Genomic DNA, 17,450 nt, shown 5'->3' on the forward strand with positions numbered 1-17,450 from the left:
CTGTTGCTCCTCCAGAATCCTCTGGCATTATTCTGACGCACCCATGAGAAGAACTGTTATTAAAGAAAGGAAAGGAAAAATGAACGTTAATAAATAAAGGAGAAAATTTCAAGTCAAGGAACAGAAAGAAATGTCTTTAGTGTAATCAAAGGTCTTTAGTAGAAGTCAATCACAAACATTAAAAAATTAAATCCTAAAAAAATAATTCCCAACTCATTCTACAAGGCCAACAACACTCTGATGATAAAACCAGACAAGGAGATTCAATAGTGCTCTTACAAACACTGATATAAAAGTCCAAACAAAATTTTGGAATTTCAGCAGAATCAAATGCCATAATATATAAAAAGGATAAGGCATCATGACCAAGTAGGGGATATCCCATAAATGTAACCTCTGTTTAATGTTAGAAAATCAACATAACTTACCATCTTTACAAGCTAAAGATACACACATCTCAATGCACAGAAAAGGATGTAACAAAATCCAATATCCATCTGATAAAAAACTCTCAACAAACTAGGAATAGAAGAGAATTTCTGCTACCTGAAAAAGAACCTCTATGAGAAGCCTAAAGATAACATCATACTTACTGGTGAAAAACGGAGTGTTAAGATCAAGAACACAGCAAGGTTGTCCAATATCACCCCTTCTATTCAACACTGTACTAGAGATTTTAGCCAGTGTGATAAGTTAAGACAAATTGAAAAGTAAGAAGTAAAAGTGCAGATGTCATGAACATCTTCGGAGAAAATCCAATGAATAAATTTTTGTGATCCTGTGCTAAGCAGAAACAAATTATAAAAATATTGAACTCCATTAAAACTAAAAACTTTTGTTTTTTAAAAAGCACTAACTATTGAGAGAATGAAAAAACAAACCATGGGCTAAGAGAAAATATTTGTAATTATATATATGATAAAGGTCTTACACCTAAATATATAAAAATTTCCCCAAACTCAATAATAAGAAAAGAAATAATCCAATTTCAAAACAGGAAAAATATTTGAAGTTTAAATTTAAAATGGGCAAAATATAAAGAAGATACACAGATAGCAAGTAAATACATAAATAGATGCACAATATCATTAGATATCAGGAAAATGCAAATTGAACACTGCAGATGGTGACTGCAGCCATGAAATTAAAAGACGCTTACTCCTTGGAAGGAAAGTTATGACCAACCTAGATAGCATATTCAAAAGCAGAGACATTACTTTGCCAACAAAGGTCTGTCTAGTCAAGGCTATGGTTTTTCCAGTGGCCATGTATGGATGTGAGAGTTGGACTAAAAGAAAGCTGAGCACTGAAGAATTGATGCTTTTGAACTGTGGTGTTGGAGAAGACTCTTGAGAGTTCCTTGGACTGCAAGGAGATCCAACCAGTCCATTCTGAAGGAGATCAGCCCTGGGATTTCTTTCGAAGGAATGATGCTAAAGCTGAAACTGCAGTACTTTGGCCACCTCATGCGAAGAGTTGATTCACTGGAAAAGACTCTGATGCTGGAGGGATTGGGGGCAGGAGGAGAAGGGGATGACAGAGGATGAGATGGCTGGATGGCATCAGTGACTCGATGGACGTGAGTCTGAGTGAACTCTGGGAGTTGGTGATGGACAGGGAGGCCTGGCATGCTGCGATTCATGGGGTGGCAAAGAGTCAGATATGACTGAGCGACTGAACTGACTGAGTGACTGAGATCCCACTACACAGTCATTCGAACGGCCAAAATTAAAAAGACTGTTCACACCAAGAGCTGGCAAAAAGGTGGAGGAATTGGAAACTCTGTAGATTGCTACAGTAATCAAAACAGTATGGTGCTGGCATAAAAAACCAACACACAGATCAGTGGAACAGAGTGGAAAGTCCGGAAATAAACCCACACATATGGTCGATTAATTTACATTACAATGAGCTCCAATGAGCCAAGAATATAAAATGTGGGAAAAAGTCTCTTCAATAATTGGAAAAACTGAACAGCCACATGCAAAGAAGGAAATTGGATCTCTATCTTATACCATATCCTCAAGTTAATTAGAAATGAATTAAATGAATATAAGACCTGAAACTGTTAATCTCCTAGAAGAAAAGATAGGCAGTAAGCTCTTTGACATCAGTCTTGAATTTTTCTGGATGTGACAGCAAAAGCAAAAATAACCAAGTGGGACTATATCAACCCAAAAAGCTTCTGCACAGCAAAGGAAACCTTCAAGAAAACAAAAAGGCAACCTACTGAACAGGAGGAAATACTTGCAAGTCATATATCTGATAAGGTGTTAATATCTAACATATGTAAAGAAGTCACACAACTTAATAGTGAAAAAACAAACCAATCGGATTTAAAAATGGGCAGAGGATCGGAAGAGACATTTTTTTTTTTTCCCCAAAGAAGACATATAGATGGGCAACAGGCGCATGAAAAGATGCTGAACATCACAAACAATCAGGAAAACGTAAATCAAAACCACAGTGACATACCACTTCATACCTGCATGAAAGGCGCTTATCAAACAGCCAAGAAGTAGCAAGTGTTGGCGGGACGTGGAGAAAAGGGAATCCTTGTATGCCATTGGTGGGAATGTAAATTGGTGCAACTACTATAGAAAACCAGTATTGGAAGTTCCTCAAAAGACTAAAAATAGAACTGCCATATGAGCCAGAAATTTCTCTTTTGGGTATTTATCTGAAGAAAACTAAAGCACTAACTCAAAAAGATATAGGCACCCCCCTTGTTCATTACAGGATTATTTACAAGAGCCAAGACATGGAATCAACCTAAGTGTTTATGAGTGGTGAATGGATAAAGAAAATATGATCTATATCTATCTATAAAATTCATCCATTAAAAAGGAGGAAATCTTGCCATTTGCAACAACATGAATGGACCATGTTGTTGAGGGCATTTTGCTAAGTGAAACAAGTAGGAGAAAGGCAAATCCCACATATGCGTAGAATCTAAAACAAAGGAACAAAAAACAGTACCTCTCCCCCAAAAAACAAGTTCATAGATACAAAGAACAGACTGGTGGTTGCCAGAGGTAGGTGAAGGAGATAAGAAAAGCACAAAATTCCGTTGTAAAATAAATGTCATGGGGATGTAACGTACAACATGGCAACTGTAGCTGAAAACACTGTATCCCGTATTTGAAAGTTACTAGAAAAGAGGATCTTAAAAGTTCTCATCACAAGGAAAAAAAAATTGTATCTATGTATGGTGCTCCTGTGCTGGGCTCAGTCCCTTCAGTCCAGTCTGACTCTTTTCAACTCTGTGGACTGTAGCCCACCAGGCTCCTCTGTCCATGGAATTTTCCAGGCAAGAGTACTGGAGTGGGTTGTCGTGCCTTTCTCCAGGGGATCTTCCTGACCCAGGGATCAAACCAGTGTCTCCTGCATTGCAGGTGGATTCTTTACCACTGAGCCACTGGGGAAGCCCCTGTGTATGGTGATCAGTGTTACTTAGACTTACTGTGATGATCATTTTGCAATATGTACAAATATCAAATCATTATGTTGTATATCTGAAACGAATATGTAATATGTAAAAAAAAATATCAGAGGGAACATACATGACATTCCTGGTATCTGGCACGTTTCTGTAGTGGCCCAAGTTTTTACTGATAATGGAATTAAATCCATATGTTGAATATCCATGAATAACTTCTGGGATTGAATAGTTAAAATTCTCACCTGAAAGAAAAGGTGTTAAGTCACATAAGTATAGGTTTACCACCGTCACGTTGATAAAGGACAATAACAAAGATATCCTGAATTCACTCCTTTTATAACATGTCAGAGTAGTTTTTGTGGAACCTAAACTATGCCCGGATGACAAGGTTAAAATCAAAGGATTCACACACAGCAGAGCAGAGCCCTTAGCAAACCTGAACAATGAGTTACACTCAGTCATTCAGTCTCTCCAGAGAAGTATGTGCTCAGCCTCCTTGGTCACATCATGATTCAAAACTGTCCTGCGAAGCTATATTGACTGAGGGCTTTAGGGAAGGCGAGAGCTTAAGTCCCTCTTCCCAAACTCTGAGAGGATACAACAAGATGACGGAGGACAGCCAACACATCAGTGTGCGGCAGTGTTAGTCCCTCGGTCGAGTCTGACTCTTTGTGACCCCACGGACTGCAGCCCACCAGGCTGCTCTGTCCATGGAATTCTCCAGGCAAGAATACTGGAGTGGGATGCCACTGCCTTCTCCAGGGGATCTTCCCAACACAGGGATTGAACCTGGGTCTCCCCCATTGCACGTAGACTTTACCAACTAAGTCACCAGGAAAGCATTAGTCGTAACAATAAATAAAGTTGGCATAAAGTGAAAGAAAGTGAAGTCACTCCGTCATATCTGACTTTTTGCGACCCCATGGACTGTAGCCCACCAGGCTTCTCCATCCATGGAATTTTCTAGGCAAGAGTACTGGAGTGGGTCACCGTTTCCTTCTCCAGGGGAATTTCCCATTAAAAGATAAAAACTCAAAAAAAAAAAAAAAAGATAAAAACTCTTAGATGGTAATAAAAACCAAAATGTAACCATAAAAGATAAGTAAGATGAACTAAAATGGTTAAAAGTGGAAGAATGGTCAAAGAATACAGGAGTCAAAATATTTTTTAAAGTATAGAATTCACTGGAAGGACAACCCAGAAAGTCATTTTATACTTACAATAAGTTACAATAAAGATTTAATAGTCATGAGCTTGTAGACATCAAATAATGCTGCAACAAAATACTTAAAGAAAAAAATTTAAATATATCAATATATACTGCCACAAATAAACAGAAACGGAATTTTTTAAGAACAACTGCGAATCAGAGAAAAAGTCAGAAACTTGAATAATGCAATTAGTTACGTTTTCTTAGTAGATTTATATTGTGCTCTGTTTATGGGAGAATGAACTGTCTTTTCCATTGCCTGAGGAATGTTTTCCAAAACTGATATAAATTCTATATTGCTTATAAAGCGGGTTCCCATCAAAAAGCAGTAACCCCATTTCTTTTAGGTCCTCTTTCTTACACCTAAAAAAATCCTCGGCATGACACAGCAGATAATTGTGGGGGTTCTCTGAAACATGGAGGTAAGGGGGCAGATTGGCTAGGGGCCTCAGGACCGGGGGAAGGACACAGTGGGCTCCTGATTTCTTTGTTGCCTCCCGTAAGTCCCAGACTTCAGTTCAGTTCAGTTCAGTCGCTCAGTCATGTCTGACTCTTTGCGACCCATGGACTGCAGCACGCCAGACCTCCCTGTCCATCACCATCTCCCGGAGTTTACTCAAATTCATGTCCATTGGGCCGGTGATGCCATCCAACCATCTCATCCTCTGTCATCCCCTTCTCAGACAGGGTGCTGTCAAAACCTGCAAGTGGAACCACTAATAGGCATAGACAAAAGAAGCTCCCAGATAAGCCTGTTGCACCTAGCCACAGGGCCAGGAAAGCGGACAAACAAAACCACAGAAAACTTTTGGCAACAGCCACTCTAGTCGAACCAGCACCAACGGGAGAACCACAGCGCCCCCTGTGGCTCCCAGCAATACATATGCGTGCACAGTTGCTCAATAGAATCCAACTCTATTCGACCCCATGGACTGCAGCCCGCCAGACTCTTCTGTCCGTGGAATTTCCAGGCAAGAATACTGGAGTGGGTTGCCATTTCCTTCTCCAGGGAATAATACATAATGACCCTAAATAGACGCATGCCAAAAACCAGCCACAAAATACATGAAACAAAGCCCAATAGAGTTGAAAGTAGAAACAGACAAACCCACAATTATTATAATCGGGGTCTTCAACATCCACTCTTAACAACTGTCAGAACTACCAGCCAGAAACGCAGCAAGGGTACAGAAGAACTGAACAATACAATCAACCAACCGGATCTAATTGAGATTATATATATATGAAGCACATCACCTAACAATATCAGAATACAATTTTTTTTTCAAGTATCCATGGAGCATTCACCAAGATAGACCATATCCTGGATCATAAAACAAACCTCAAAGAAACCTAAAAGAATTGAAATCAGGCTCTCCTCCTCACTAGGGAGAAGTAAATTTTGCTTCTGGAATATGTGCTGTGTTCAGAGATGTCTGACTCTTTGTGACCCCACGGCCTGTGGCCCACCAGGCTCCTCTGTCCTTGTAATTTTTGAGGCAAGAAGCCTGGAGTGTGTTGCCATTTCCTACTCCAGGGGATCTTCCTGACCCAGAGATTGAACCTGCGTCTTTTGTGTCTCCTGTTTTGGCAGACGAATTCTTTCCCACTGTGCCACTTGGCTTATTGAATAAAAGGCACCTTTTATTTTATAATGCTTCTTGAATAAAACCCTTCGAAAGAAAACAAAAATGTACAGCGTGGCAACTACAGTTAACATACTGTATTATATACTGTATCGTACACTTGAAAGTTGCTAAGAGTTATCATCACACAAAAAATATTTAACTATGTGTGATGATGGATGTTAATGAAATTTATTGTGATTACTAAGTTATGACCAACCTAGATAGCACATTAAAAAGCAGAGATATTACTTTGCCAAAAAAAGTCCATCTAGTCAAGGCTATGGTTTTTCCAGTGGTCATGTATGGGTGTGAGAGTTGGACTGTGAAGAAAGCTGAGTGCCGGAGAATTTATGCTTTTGAACTGTGGTGTTGGAGAAGACTCTTGAGAGTCGCTTGGACTGCAAGGAGATCCAACCAGTCCATTCTGAAGGAGATCAGTCCTGGGTGTTCACTGGAAGGATTAATGTTGAAGCTGAAACTCCAATACTTTGGCCACCTGATATGAAGAGCTGACTCATTGGAAAAGACCCTGATGCTGGGAAAGATTGAGGGCAGGAGGAGAAGGGGACGACAGAGGATGAGATGGTTGGATGGCATCATTGACTCGATGCACATGGGTTTGGGTGGACTCCGGGAGCTGGTGATGGACAAGGAGGCCTGGTGTGCTGCAGTTCATGGGGTCGCAAAGAGTCAGACACGACTGAGCGACTGAACTGAACTGAACTGATTTGCAATACATGCGTGCGTATGTGCCTGCTCAGTCCCTTCAGTCCTGTCTAATCTTTGCGACCCTATGGACTGTATGTAGCCCACCAGGCTTCTCTGTCCATGAGAGTCTCCAGGTAAGAATACCGGAGTAGGTTTCATGCCCTCCTCCAGGGGATCTTCCCAACTCAGGGATAGAACCCACCTCTCTTGCATTGCAGGCGGATTTGTTACGGCTAACCCCCTGGGGAAGCTGGTGTAATGTATACATATATAAAATCATTGTTGTACACTTAAAACAAGGTCAATGTTATATACCAATTACATCTCAATTTTAAAAAGAATGAAAAGAGAAGGCACAGACTTGTGCAAAACATTTGCAACTCACGTATTAAAGGATTTGAAACTAGAATATATCTTTTAAGTCTTAGAAATCCCAATCTTTAAAGTCTTAGAAATCAGAAGACTAACATCCCAATTTAAAAATGGACAGGGGCTTCCCTGGTGGTTCAGTGGTAAAGAATCCGCCTGCCAATGCAGGAGACACAGGTTTGATCCCTGATCAGGGAAGATATCACATGCCTGAGAGCAACTAAGCCTAAGTGCCGAAACTACTGAAGTCCTAGCTCCTAGAGCCCGTGCTCTGAGATAAGAGAAGCCCACACACCGCTAGAGAGTGTCCCCCACTCGCCTCAACTAGAGAAAAGCCCACGCAGCAACAAAGACCAGCACAGCCATAAATAAATAAAACGATGGATAGAAGACTTGGAGAAGCACCCTATAAAAGAAGATGTGTGGTCATTAACCACATGAAAAGGTGCTCAAAAATCCTTAGTCATAGGAAAATGCACATTAAGGCTACACTGATACCTACCATTTCTCACCCATCATAATGGCTAAACTCTAAATATCTGACCATGTCAGGTGTTGACCAGTCTGGAGAAGATGGATTCTCCTCCACTGCTGAAGGGAACAGATATTGGCATCCTTACTTTGGAACACAGTTTGTCATTTTCTTTAAAGTTGAGCATTTTGTTGTGGTTCGGTTTCTAAGTCATGTACGACTCTTTGCAACCCCACAGACTGCAGCAGCCAGGCTTCCCTGTCCTTCATTATCTCCCGGAGCTTGCTCAAACTCATGTCCATTGAGTCAATGATGCCATCCAACCATCTCATCCTCTGCCATCCCCTTCTCCTCCTGCCTTCAATCTTTCCCAGCATCAGGGTCTTTTCCAGTGAGTCAGTTCTTTACATCAGGTGGCCAAAGCATTGGAGCTCTACCTTCAGCATCAGTCCTTCCAATGACTATTCAGGACTGATTTCTTTTAGGATTGACTGGTTTGATCTCCTTGCAGTCCAAGGGACTCTCAAGAGTCTTCTCCAGCACCACAATTTGAAAGCATCAATTCTTTGGCACCCAGCCTTCTTTATAATCCAACTCTGACATCTGTACATGACTACTGGAAAAAGCATAGCTTTGACTATATGAACCTTTGTTGGCAAAGTGATGTCTCTGCTTTTTAATACACTGTCCAGGTTTGTCATAGTTTTTCTTCCAAGGAACAAGTGTCTTTTAATTTCGTGGCTGTAGTCAACCGTCCACACTGATTTTGGAGTTCAAGAAAACAAAATCTGTCACTGCTTCTACTTTTTCCCCTTCTCTTTGCCATGAAGTGATGGGACCAGATGCCATGATCTTAGGTTTTTGACTGTTGAGTTTTAAGCCAGCTTTTTCACTCTCCTCTTTCACCCTCATCAAGAGGCCCTTTAGTCCCTCTTTGCTTTCTGCCATTGGAGTGGTATCATCTGCATATCTGAGGTTGTTGATATTTCTCCTGGCAATCTTGATTCCAGCTATGAGTCATCCAGACCAGCATTTCTCATGATGTACTTTGCATATAAGTTACATAAGTAGGGTGACAATATACAGCCTTGACGTACTCCTTTCACAATTTTGAACCAGTCCATTGTTCCATGTCCAGTCCTAACTGTTGTTTCTTGACTTGCATACATGTTTCTCAGGAGACAGGTAAGGTAGTCTGATATTCCACCCCTTTAAGAATTTTCCACTGATTCTTGTGATCCATACAGTCAATGTCTTTAGTGTAGTTAATGAAGCATAAGTTTCTCTGGAATTCCCTTGATTTCTCTATGATCCAATGAATGGCAGGGGTTCAGATCACGCAAGACCTGGAGTTGACTGTGGCTTAGATCATGAGCTCCTTATTGCAAAGTTCAGGCTTAAGTTGAAGAAAGTAGGGAAAACCACTAGGCCATTCAGGTATGATCTAAATCAAATCCCTTGTAATTATAGTGGAAGTGACCGAGTCCAGTGATTAGATATGGTAGAGTGCCTGAAGAACTATGGACTGAGGTTTGTAACACTGTACAGGAGGTATTGACCAAAACCATCCCAAAGAAATGCAAGAAGGTGAAGCAGTTGTCTGAGGAAGCTTTACAAATTTAGCTGAGAAAAGAAGAGAAGTGAAAGGCAAGGGAGACAGGGAAAGATATACCCAACCGAATACAGAGTTCCAGAGAATAGCAAGGAGAGATAAGAAAGTCTTCTTAAGTGAACAATGCAAAGAAATAGAGAACAATAGAATGGGAAAGACTAGAGATCTAGAAAATTTGAGATAGCAAGGTAACATTTCATGCAAAGGTGGACACAATAAAGGACAGAAATGGTATGGACCTAACTGAAGCAGAAGAGATTAAGAAGAGGTGGCAAGAATACACAGAAAAACTATACAAAAAAGGTCTTGAAGATCTGGACAACCACTGTCCTGCGGTCACTCACCAAGAGCCAGACATCCTGAGTGTGAAGTCAAGGGGGCCTCAGGAAGCATCACTATGAAGAAAGCTAGTGGAGGTGATAGAATTCCAGTTGAGCTATTTCAAATCCTAAAAGATGATGCTGTGAAAGTGCTGCACTCAATTTGTCAGCAAATTTGGAAAACTCAGCAGTGTTCACAGGACTGGAAAAGATCAGTTTTCATTCCAATCCCAAAGAAGGGCAATGCCAAAGAATGTTCAAACTACTGTACAATTGCCCTGACTTCACATGCTAGCAAGGTAATGCTCAAAGTCCTTCAAGCTAGGCTTCAACAGTATGGGAACTGAGAACTTCCAGGTGTATAAGCCGGATTTAGAAAAAGTTAAGCATACAGCTTCCATATGAACCATCCATCCTGTACCGAGGTATTTACCTAAGAGAAACAGAATATTTTTATACAAAGACTTATATGTGAATATTCATAGTGGCATTGGAATTCACTCTAGAACAGCTACAAATACACTTCAAACACATGCTATACTTTGCTTAAAGAAAATGAGGAAGATATCCAGGGAGGAGGAAGAATGGGGGTGAAGTTTTTACTGTACCTATTAAAATTTATTTCTTAGAAACACAGAAAGCTATCTGAAGCAAATATAGCAAATTACTTTAAAATTCTCACGTTTATGAGGCAAATACATACAAGCCTGTTTGTGTTATTTTCTCTCGGTGGGTATATATATATATATATGAACATATATGAAATACTTCATAATTTAAAATTGCATTGCTCTAAAAAGGACAGTCTCTTCCTCTTCCCAATATTCAATTTATGGTATATTTTCCCCTTACCATGGCTAACAGAGGAAATCAAAATACTTACCTGAACTTAACAACAACTTGGGTTCTGCGGGTTCATCTTCACTAGCCCTTTCCACTCTCACGTTGTAAGCTCTCGGTAAGTGCACTGAGTCAGGTTTGCTTTGCAGTTTTTCTCCAAGGGACCAAATTAATGGATTTCCTTTTTCCTGGATCTTCTCTTGCTTCTTCACATGATTGTAGTGAAGATAAATATTAAAGACGGCTATCCAGATGCCGAATGTCAAGGAGGCACAGAGTAAACACTGAATTATAACATTTCTCATTGTAAACCTAGCATTTTTGAAGGTCCGTTTTAATATTTCCTAAACCGGAAGGATTTACGAGAAGCTGTATTAGATATTTTGATGGTTTGGAGATCATCTACTTGGCTTAAATTCAATTTACAGTGTTTTTAAAACAGGATCGTTTTGACACCAGTGCTTATCCCATACTTTGATAAGATAAAGTGTACCCTTAGGAAAAAAACCTCTTAAAACTCCATATTCATAAGATTTCTGCTGGGCTGTAGTTGTGCCATTCAGGATCTTCATGTCGAGTGTGGGCTCTTAGTAACAGCATGTGGGGTCTAGTTCCCTGACCAGGGATCAAACCCAGGCCCCCTGCATTGGGAGTGCAGATCCCCAGGGAAGTCCCCTCATAAGATTTTTTTGAAGTCTAATGTATAACATGCTTATAAAACATACAATATCATTTAAAGTCATCGACCCAAACTCCTGAGATAAAACTAAAGGAAAAAATGTGAAAGAAGGGTGTTTCATCCCTCGCATGCTCAGCCCATGTAGGAGTGATAGCATAGGTCTTTGTTTTAAAAAAGCGGATCTGACACTAGTCAGACTGTTGCTTGCTGTTGCTTAGTTGCGTAGTCTGTGTGACCCCACGGATTGCCACCCACCAGGCCCTCTGTCCATGGGGATTCTCCAGGCAAGGACACTGGAGTGGGTTGCCATGCCCTTCTCCAGGTGATATTCTTGACCCAGGGATTGAACCTAGGTCTCCCACATTGCAGGCAGTTTCTTTACCATCTGAGCCACCAGGGAAGCCCAAGAATATTGGAGTGGATAGCCTATCCCTTCTCCAGGAGATCTTCCCAACCCAGGAATCAAACCAGGGTCTCCTGCATTGTAAGTAGATTTTTTACCAGCTGAGCTACCAGGGAAGCCCCAATCAGACCATTAGAAATGTATTGATAAAAACAAGCAACATCCCAAGGTGGAAAGAAGGTGGGCAAGGAGCAGTGTGGACCCCACTGATGGGACTGTGGAATGCTGCAGCCACTTTAAATCTCGGTCTCAAGTCCACTCCTGGCCACAGGATCAGTAACAAGGGCCAAGCCACATCATAGCTTGGCTGGGAAAGTGCAAGACCCACCCCCAGGGAGGAACATCTGTTCCTGAGATCTTCAGGGCCCAGGCATCACCACCAGTGGAGTCAGGGCCTGTGTCTGGGTGGAGTCCTGAGGATGCTGGGTAAAGGGAGCAGGTGTGTAAAGCTGGATTTGGTAGTTTACTAACACAGGAGCATTCTCCCAGGACAGAGGACCTAACACCCTCACCAAGATCTTGGTCACACAGTAAAGGTTTGCTGATTGAATGAATAATCCCTTTAAAAATGAAATACTTGATTAAGGAAAGAAGTATCAGGATTTCCTTGGTGGTACAGTGGATAAGAATCTGCCTGAGGATGCAGGGGACATGGGTTCAATCCTTGGTCCTCGAATATCCCACATGCCAAGGAGTAACTCAACCTACTAGACACAGCTACTGAGCCCACATGTTGCAAGTACTGAAGCCCATGTGCCTAAAGCCTGTGCTTTGCACCAAGAGAAGCCACCGCAACGAGAAGCTTGGGCAATGCGACTAGAGAAAGCCTACATGCAACCAACAAAGTCCCAGAGCAACCAAATAAGTTAAGTAATTATAAAAAGAAGAAATATCCAATGTGTAAGAGAAGAAGATAACTTCTAATGAAGGAAAATGGGCGGATTAAAGGAACTGGAAAGAGAATGAAGCTGTTTGAACATCATCCTATTAAATGTCATTTTAAGAGACTTCTGTTTTGAGGTTCTCCAAAACCCGAAAGCAATTAGAAACTAGTTAAAGGAGAAAATAGTGAAGGGAGGCCCCCAAATTTAATATACAAAATATACACATGAATTCATGTGATAAAAGTATTACTGAACAATAAATTGATATTCTCTGGAATTCTACCACACTAAGAAAAAATGGGAAAGAACAGATATGTGTATGCGTGACTGAATCACATTGCTGTACACCTGAAGCTAACTGGTGGGCTGCCGTCCATGGGGTCGCACAGAGTCGGACGCGACAGAAGGAGCTTAGCAGCAGCAGCAGCACAGTGTTGTGAATCAGCTGTTTATTGCTGTTTTGTTGCTCAGTCGTGTCCGACTCTGTGTGACCCCACGGACTGTAGCCCACCAAACTCCTCTGTTCATGGGAGTCTCCAGGCAAGAATACAGGAGTGGGTAGCCATGCCCTTCTCCAGGGGCTCTTCCCAGCCCAGGGACTGAACCCATGTCTCCTGCATTGGCATTTACTGCTGAGCCACCAGGGCTTCCCTATACTCCAATATAAAATGAAAAAATACACATATAAAAAGAACACTTGGGGAAAGTTTTCTTTAGATGTGACCACATAAAAATCTCTCTCCCTCCAGACTCCTTATTTTACTAACATAGATTATCCTACATTAGATTTTCTTAAAGCAGAGGAACACAGACCTCGTCTCCCATCCTCCCCACCTCAGCACCTTCCCCCACACTCCCGCAAAACACAGAATACGTCTCCTACCAAGAGATAGGTCTGTGATTGGCTTTTCAACTCTGCTGTCTCAGAAGGAAATCATGTTCAATTATTTTCTTCACTAAACCTTACGTGCTGGAAAAATACAGAATTAATTTGTTAAAACATACTTCAAAGATAATTTGTATGTATAGCAAGTAAAATTTTAAATACATTAAAAAAAACCCTGAGTTAATGAAAAGAATGCAGTAAAACAGAAAAGAATGCTGCTAAAAATCACTAACACATGCACACATGCACACACACACACCAAGAAACCAAAGCCCTAAACTACATCTGTGTTTATGGTCACTGAGTTTTAAAATGTAAGTCTCTAAGCCAGGAAAACATGACCATGCTTTACGTAATGTCATAACTAATTTTTTTCTGCAAATAATCAGTATTTGTAATCCTTTGCTTTCCTCAGTTCAGTTCAGTCACTCAGTCGTGTCCGACTCTTTGCAACCCCATGAGTCGCAGCATGCCAGGCCTCCCTATCCATCACCAACTCCCGGAGTTCACTCAGACTCACGTCCATCGAGTCAGTGATGCCATCCAGCCATCTCATCCTCTGTCGTCCCTTTCTCCTCCTGCCCCCAATCCCTCCCAGCATCAGAGTCTTTTCCAATGAGTCAACTCTTCACATGAGGTGGCCAAAGTACTGGAGTTTCAGCTTTAGCATCATTCCTTCCAAAGACGTTATCCCTTTAGCATAGCTTTTATATATATATTAAAAAAAAGCTTATATATATATATATATATATAAAAACAAAGAACACCCAGGGCTGATCTCTTTTAGAACGGACCGGTTGGATCTCCTTGCAGTCCAAGGGACTCTCAAGTCTTAATAGCGATCTTTGCACAAGATCCTTTCCCTGATGAGGGAAAGATGGAAGGCAGGAGAAGGGGATGACAGAGGACAAGATGGCTGGATGGCATCACTGACTCAGTGGAAATGGGTTTGAGCAAGCTCTGGGAAGTGGTGAAGGACAGGGAAGCCCGGTGATCTGCAGTCCATTGGGTCGCAAAGAGTTGGGCTGCATAAGTCCATGGGGTCACAAAGAGCTGGACACAACTGTGACTGAACCCCAATAAAAGGCCTTTTCCAGTGAGTCAGCTCCTCTCATCAAGTGGCCAAAGTATTGGAGCTTCAGCTTCAGCATCAGTCCTTCCAATAAGTATTCAGGGTTGATTACCTTTAGGATTGATTGGTTCTGATACTAGGAAGAGTTTTTTTTTTTTTTATCTATTTTGCTTTTTGAATAAGTAGTACATTCATTTAATATAAATCTTAAGAAGTACAAAAGGTGTATCTTTGTGATATACAATGCGAACTGGCCCTGATTTTCAAGAACTAAGGTTATTACGATGCCCAGTAAGCCTCTCGGGTGGCATAACCCAGCCTGAAAAATCTGACCTTCTTAATCTTGATCCCCAGAGCCAGGGTCCTATTCAAGATTCAGAGGTTTGATGCACTGCGCTCACTTTTTCTATGTGGAAGGACACCCACTCCGCATCTTCCCACTTTTCAGCATATGGACCCCAGCCACCTACCGCTGAGACAAACACTGGCTGCTATGGAGTCGATGTATTCTCCAAGTTGGGTCATAGGAAGATTTGGGCAGGACTCTATGCTCAACAAATGATCTCAAAGATGGAATTTCCTCCTGAATGGCTGACTCAGTGGCGCCTGGATTCTGAGCAAATTACTTGATTGTGCCGGGTACCCTGCCTGCATGGCGGGGCTCAAAACACAGGCTGCCCCAGGCTGCCTCACAAAGCCCTGTGACATCATACAGGAGCTCACCAGCCCCAGGGGCCCCTGCCTGGGAGCTCCAATCAGTGGGCAGGATCCAGGAATTCCAAAACTGGAAGGGTCTTTCCGGATAGTCTCAGAACCCTCGCTCTTCTGCTGAGGAAATAGGAAAGTCCTTGCTTCAGCCAAGACGAAATACTAGCCTTCTCTAGGGCAAGCCTCATTTTTGGCTTTTCTGAAATAAACTTTAAAAAAATGAAGACGCCTTCAGAACATCTCAAGAGACTTAAAGATGAGCCAAAGAGTTACTTGGCTGCCTTTTTATTTCTTACTCTATTGCTCAACTTTAGACATTAGTACATGAGTTCAGCCAAACACTTGTGAAATTTCTTGTCTCTTAATAAGTCTGGGTAGACCTGACCCTCCCCCGAATTCAGGAGGCTGACTCAGTGTTTTTCCTGGGACCAGACACCTGCTGGTACATGAGAGGAAAGAGGTGAGTTGAGATTTTGATACCAATAATGACCTTCAAGCATAACTTGGAATCTCCTTTAGACAGGCTCAAACAAAAGGTCCTTTTATCATAATATTAATATTAAAAAGTAAGCTTTTATTTATAATCGCCCCCAACTGGAAAGGACTCAAATGTCATCAGTAGGAGAATGAATAAACTGTGCCTCTCCATATAATGGAATGCACAGCAGCAGTGAAATGACTGAGCCACAGAGCCACAGAAGAGGGAGAATCCCACGTACATAACACGAAGTGATAGGACACAGTGGATGCTAAGTTGCTTAGGTCGTGTCCTACTCTTTGTGACCCTATGGACCGTAGCCCACCAGGCTCCTCTGTCCATGAAATTCTCCAGGCAAGAACACTGGAGTGGGTTGCCATGCCCTCCTCCAGGGGATCTTCCCAACCCAGGGACTGAACCCTTGTCTCTTCCATCTCTGGGCTTCCCAGGTGACACGAGAGGTGAAGAACCCACCTGCCAATGCAGGAGACATAAGAGATGAGCATTTGATCCCTGGGTGGGGAAAATCCCCTGGAGAAGGAGAGGGCAACCCACTCTGGTATTCTTGTGTGGGAAATCACATGGACAGAGGAGGCTGGCGGGCTACAGTCCATGGAGTCGCAAAGAGTTGAACATGACTTAGCCACTAAACAACAATAAGTTTTTGCTTAGCCAATGGCCACCCAGCAAGAGGCTACATTCTGACCCTCTCTGGGTCCCCCTGGGACTTTTCCTGGGTGCTGCTTAATCCTGGGAGTGGGTGTGAGTTCCTGGGGTGGACAGTATTCTTTCCTTGACCAGAACATCTATGCCTTTATCTGATTGACATATTCAGCTTACACTTAAGACTTAATTTGAGAAAAAAATTTCTTCATCTAAGAAACCATCTTCAGAGTCAGTGAACAATTATATGATTCTGTTCAGTTTGAAAAATGCTGATATAACGTCTCTGAGCCTGGCTGTCTGATCTCTAAAGGGGATGGGGTAATGCTGAAGGCCTATAAAGTGAAGTATTTGGAGGAGGAGGAGGCACATTGTAATTTGAAGAAAATCCACAACAGGGGAACCAGTGAACCATCATGGAGAGTCACGGAAAAACACTGAAGGACAGTCTTTCCAGGGAAACTTGGTAATGTTCTGACATGAAGTTTGGTTGAGCTATTATCTTGGGGATGATTGCTGTCGGCTTACTGCAAACTAATAGTAACTGCTGGTGGTTCCTTCCTACGAGGTTTGTGAGCTCCAGGAGAGGAGGGACGGTTTCTTGTTTGTCTTTGATTTTTTTTTTTTTCTGGCCACACTGTGGCGCATGTGGGATCTTAGTTCCCAGACCAGGGATCGGACCCACACCCTCACATTGGAAGCTCAGAGTCTTAAACACTGGACCACCAGGGAAGTCACCTCATTTTTGTGTCTTGGACTCTAGCACACAGCTAGGAATTCTGCTGGGAATCCAGAAAACATCAGTGTGATTTGAAGTGGAAGTGAAGGGGCTTCCAGGTGGTGCAGTGGTAGAGAATCCGCGTGCTGATGCAGGAGACGCAGATTTCATCCCGGGGCCAGGAAGATCCCCTGGAGAAGGAAATGGCAACCCACTCTAGTATTCTGGCCTGATAAATCCCAGGGACAGAGGAGCCTGGTGGGCTACAGTCCATGGGGTCACAAAGACTCACATGACTTAGCGACTGAGCTTGCACACACAGTTTGAAGAGGAAGCCACCCACTTCTACACCTGCAGG

General features: G+C 42.1%; 1 protein-coding gene across 1 annotated transcript in view; it reads right to left on the reverse strand.

Annotated features, from left to right (window-relative positions):
• Positions 1-15,153, reverse strand: part of GALNTL5 (polypeptide N-acetylgalactosaminyltransferase like 5) — a 56,076-nt gene extending 40,923 nt beyond the window's left edge. The window contains exons 1-4 of the mRNA XM_027540290.1: positions 14,996-15,153; positions 13,451-13,537; positions 10,645-10,945; positions 3,564-3,684 (exon numbers count right to left, since the gene is read on the reverse strand). Of these exons, the coding sequence (XP_027396091.1) occupies positions 3,564-3,684; positions 10,645-10,906 (383 nt within the window). The 5' untranslated portion in view covers positions 10,907-10,945; positions 13,451-13,537; positions 14,996-15,153. The remainder of the gene's footprint in view (positions 1-3,563; positions 3,685-10,644; positions 10,946-13,450; positions 13,538-14,995) is intronic.
• Positions 15,154-17,450: the final 2,297 nt, after the last annotated feature.

This window comes from Bos indicus x Bos taurus, chromosome 4, assembly GCF_003369695.1.
Source record: "Bos indicus x Bos taurus breed Angus x Brahman F1 hybrid chromosome 4, Bos_hybrid_MaternalHap_v2.0, whole genome shotgun sequence".
Lineage (NCBI taxonomy): Eukaryota > Metazoa > Chordata > Mammalia > Artiodactyla > Bovidae > Bos > Bos indicus x Bos taurus.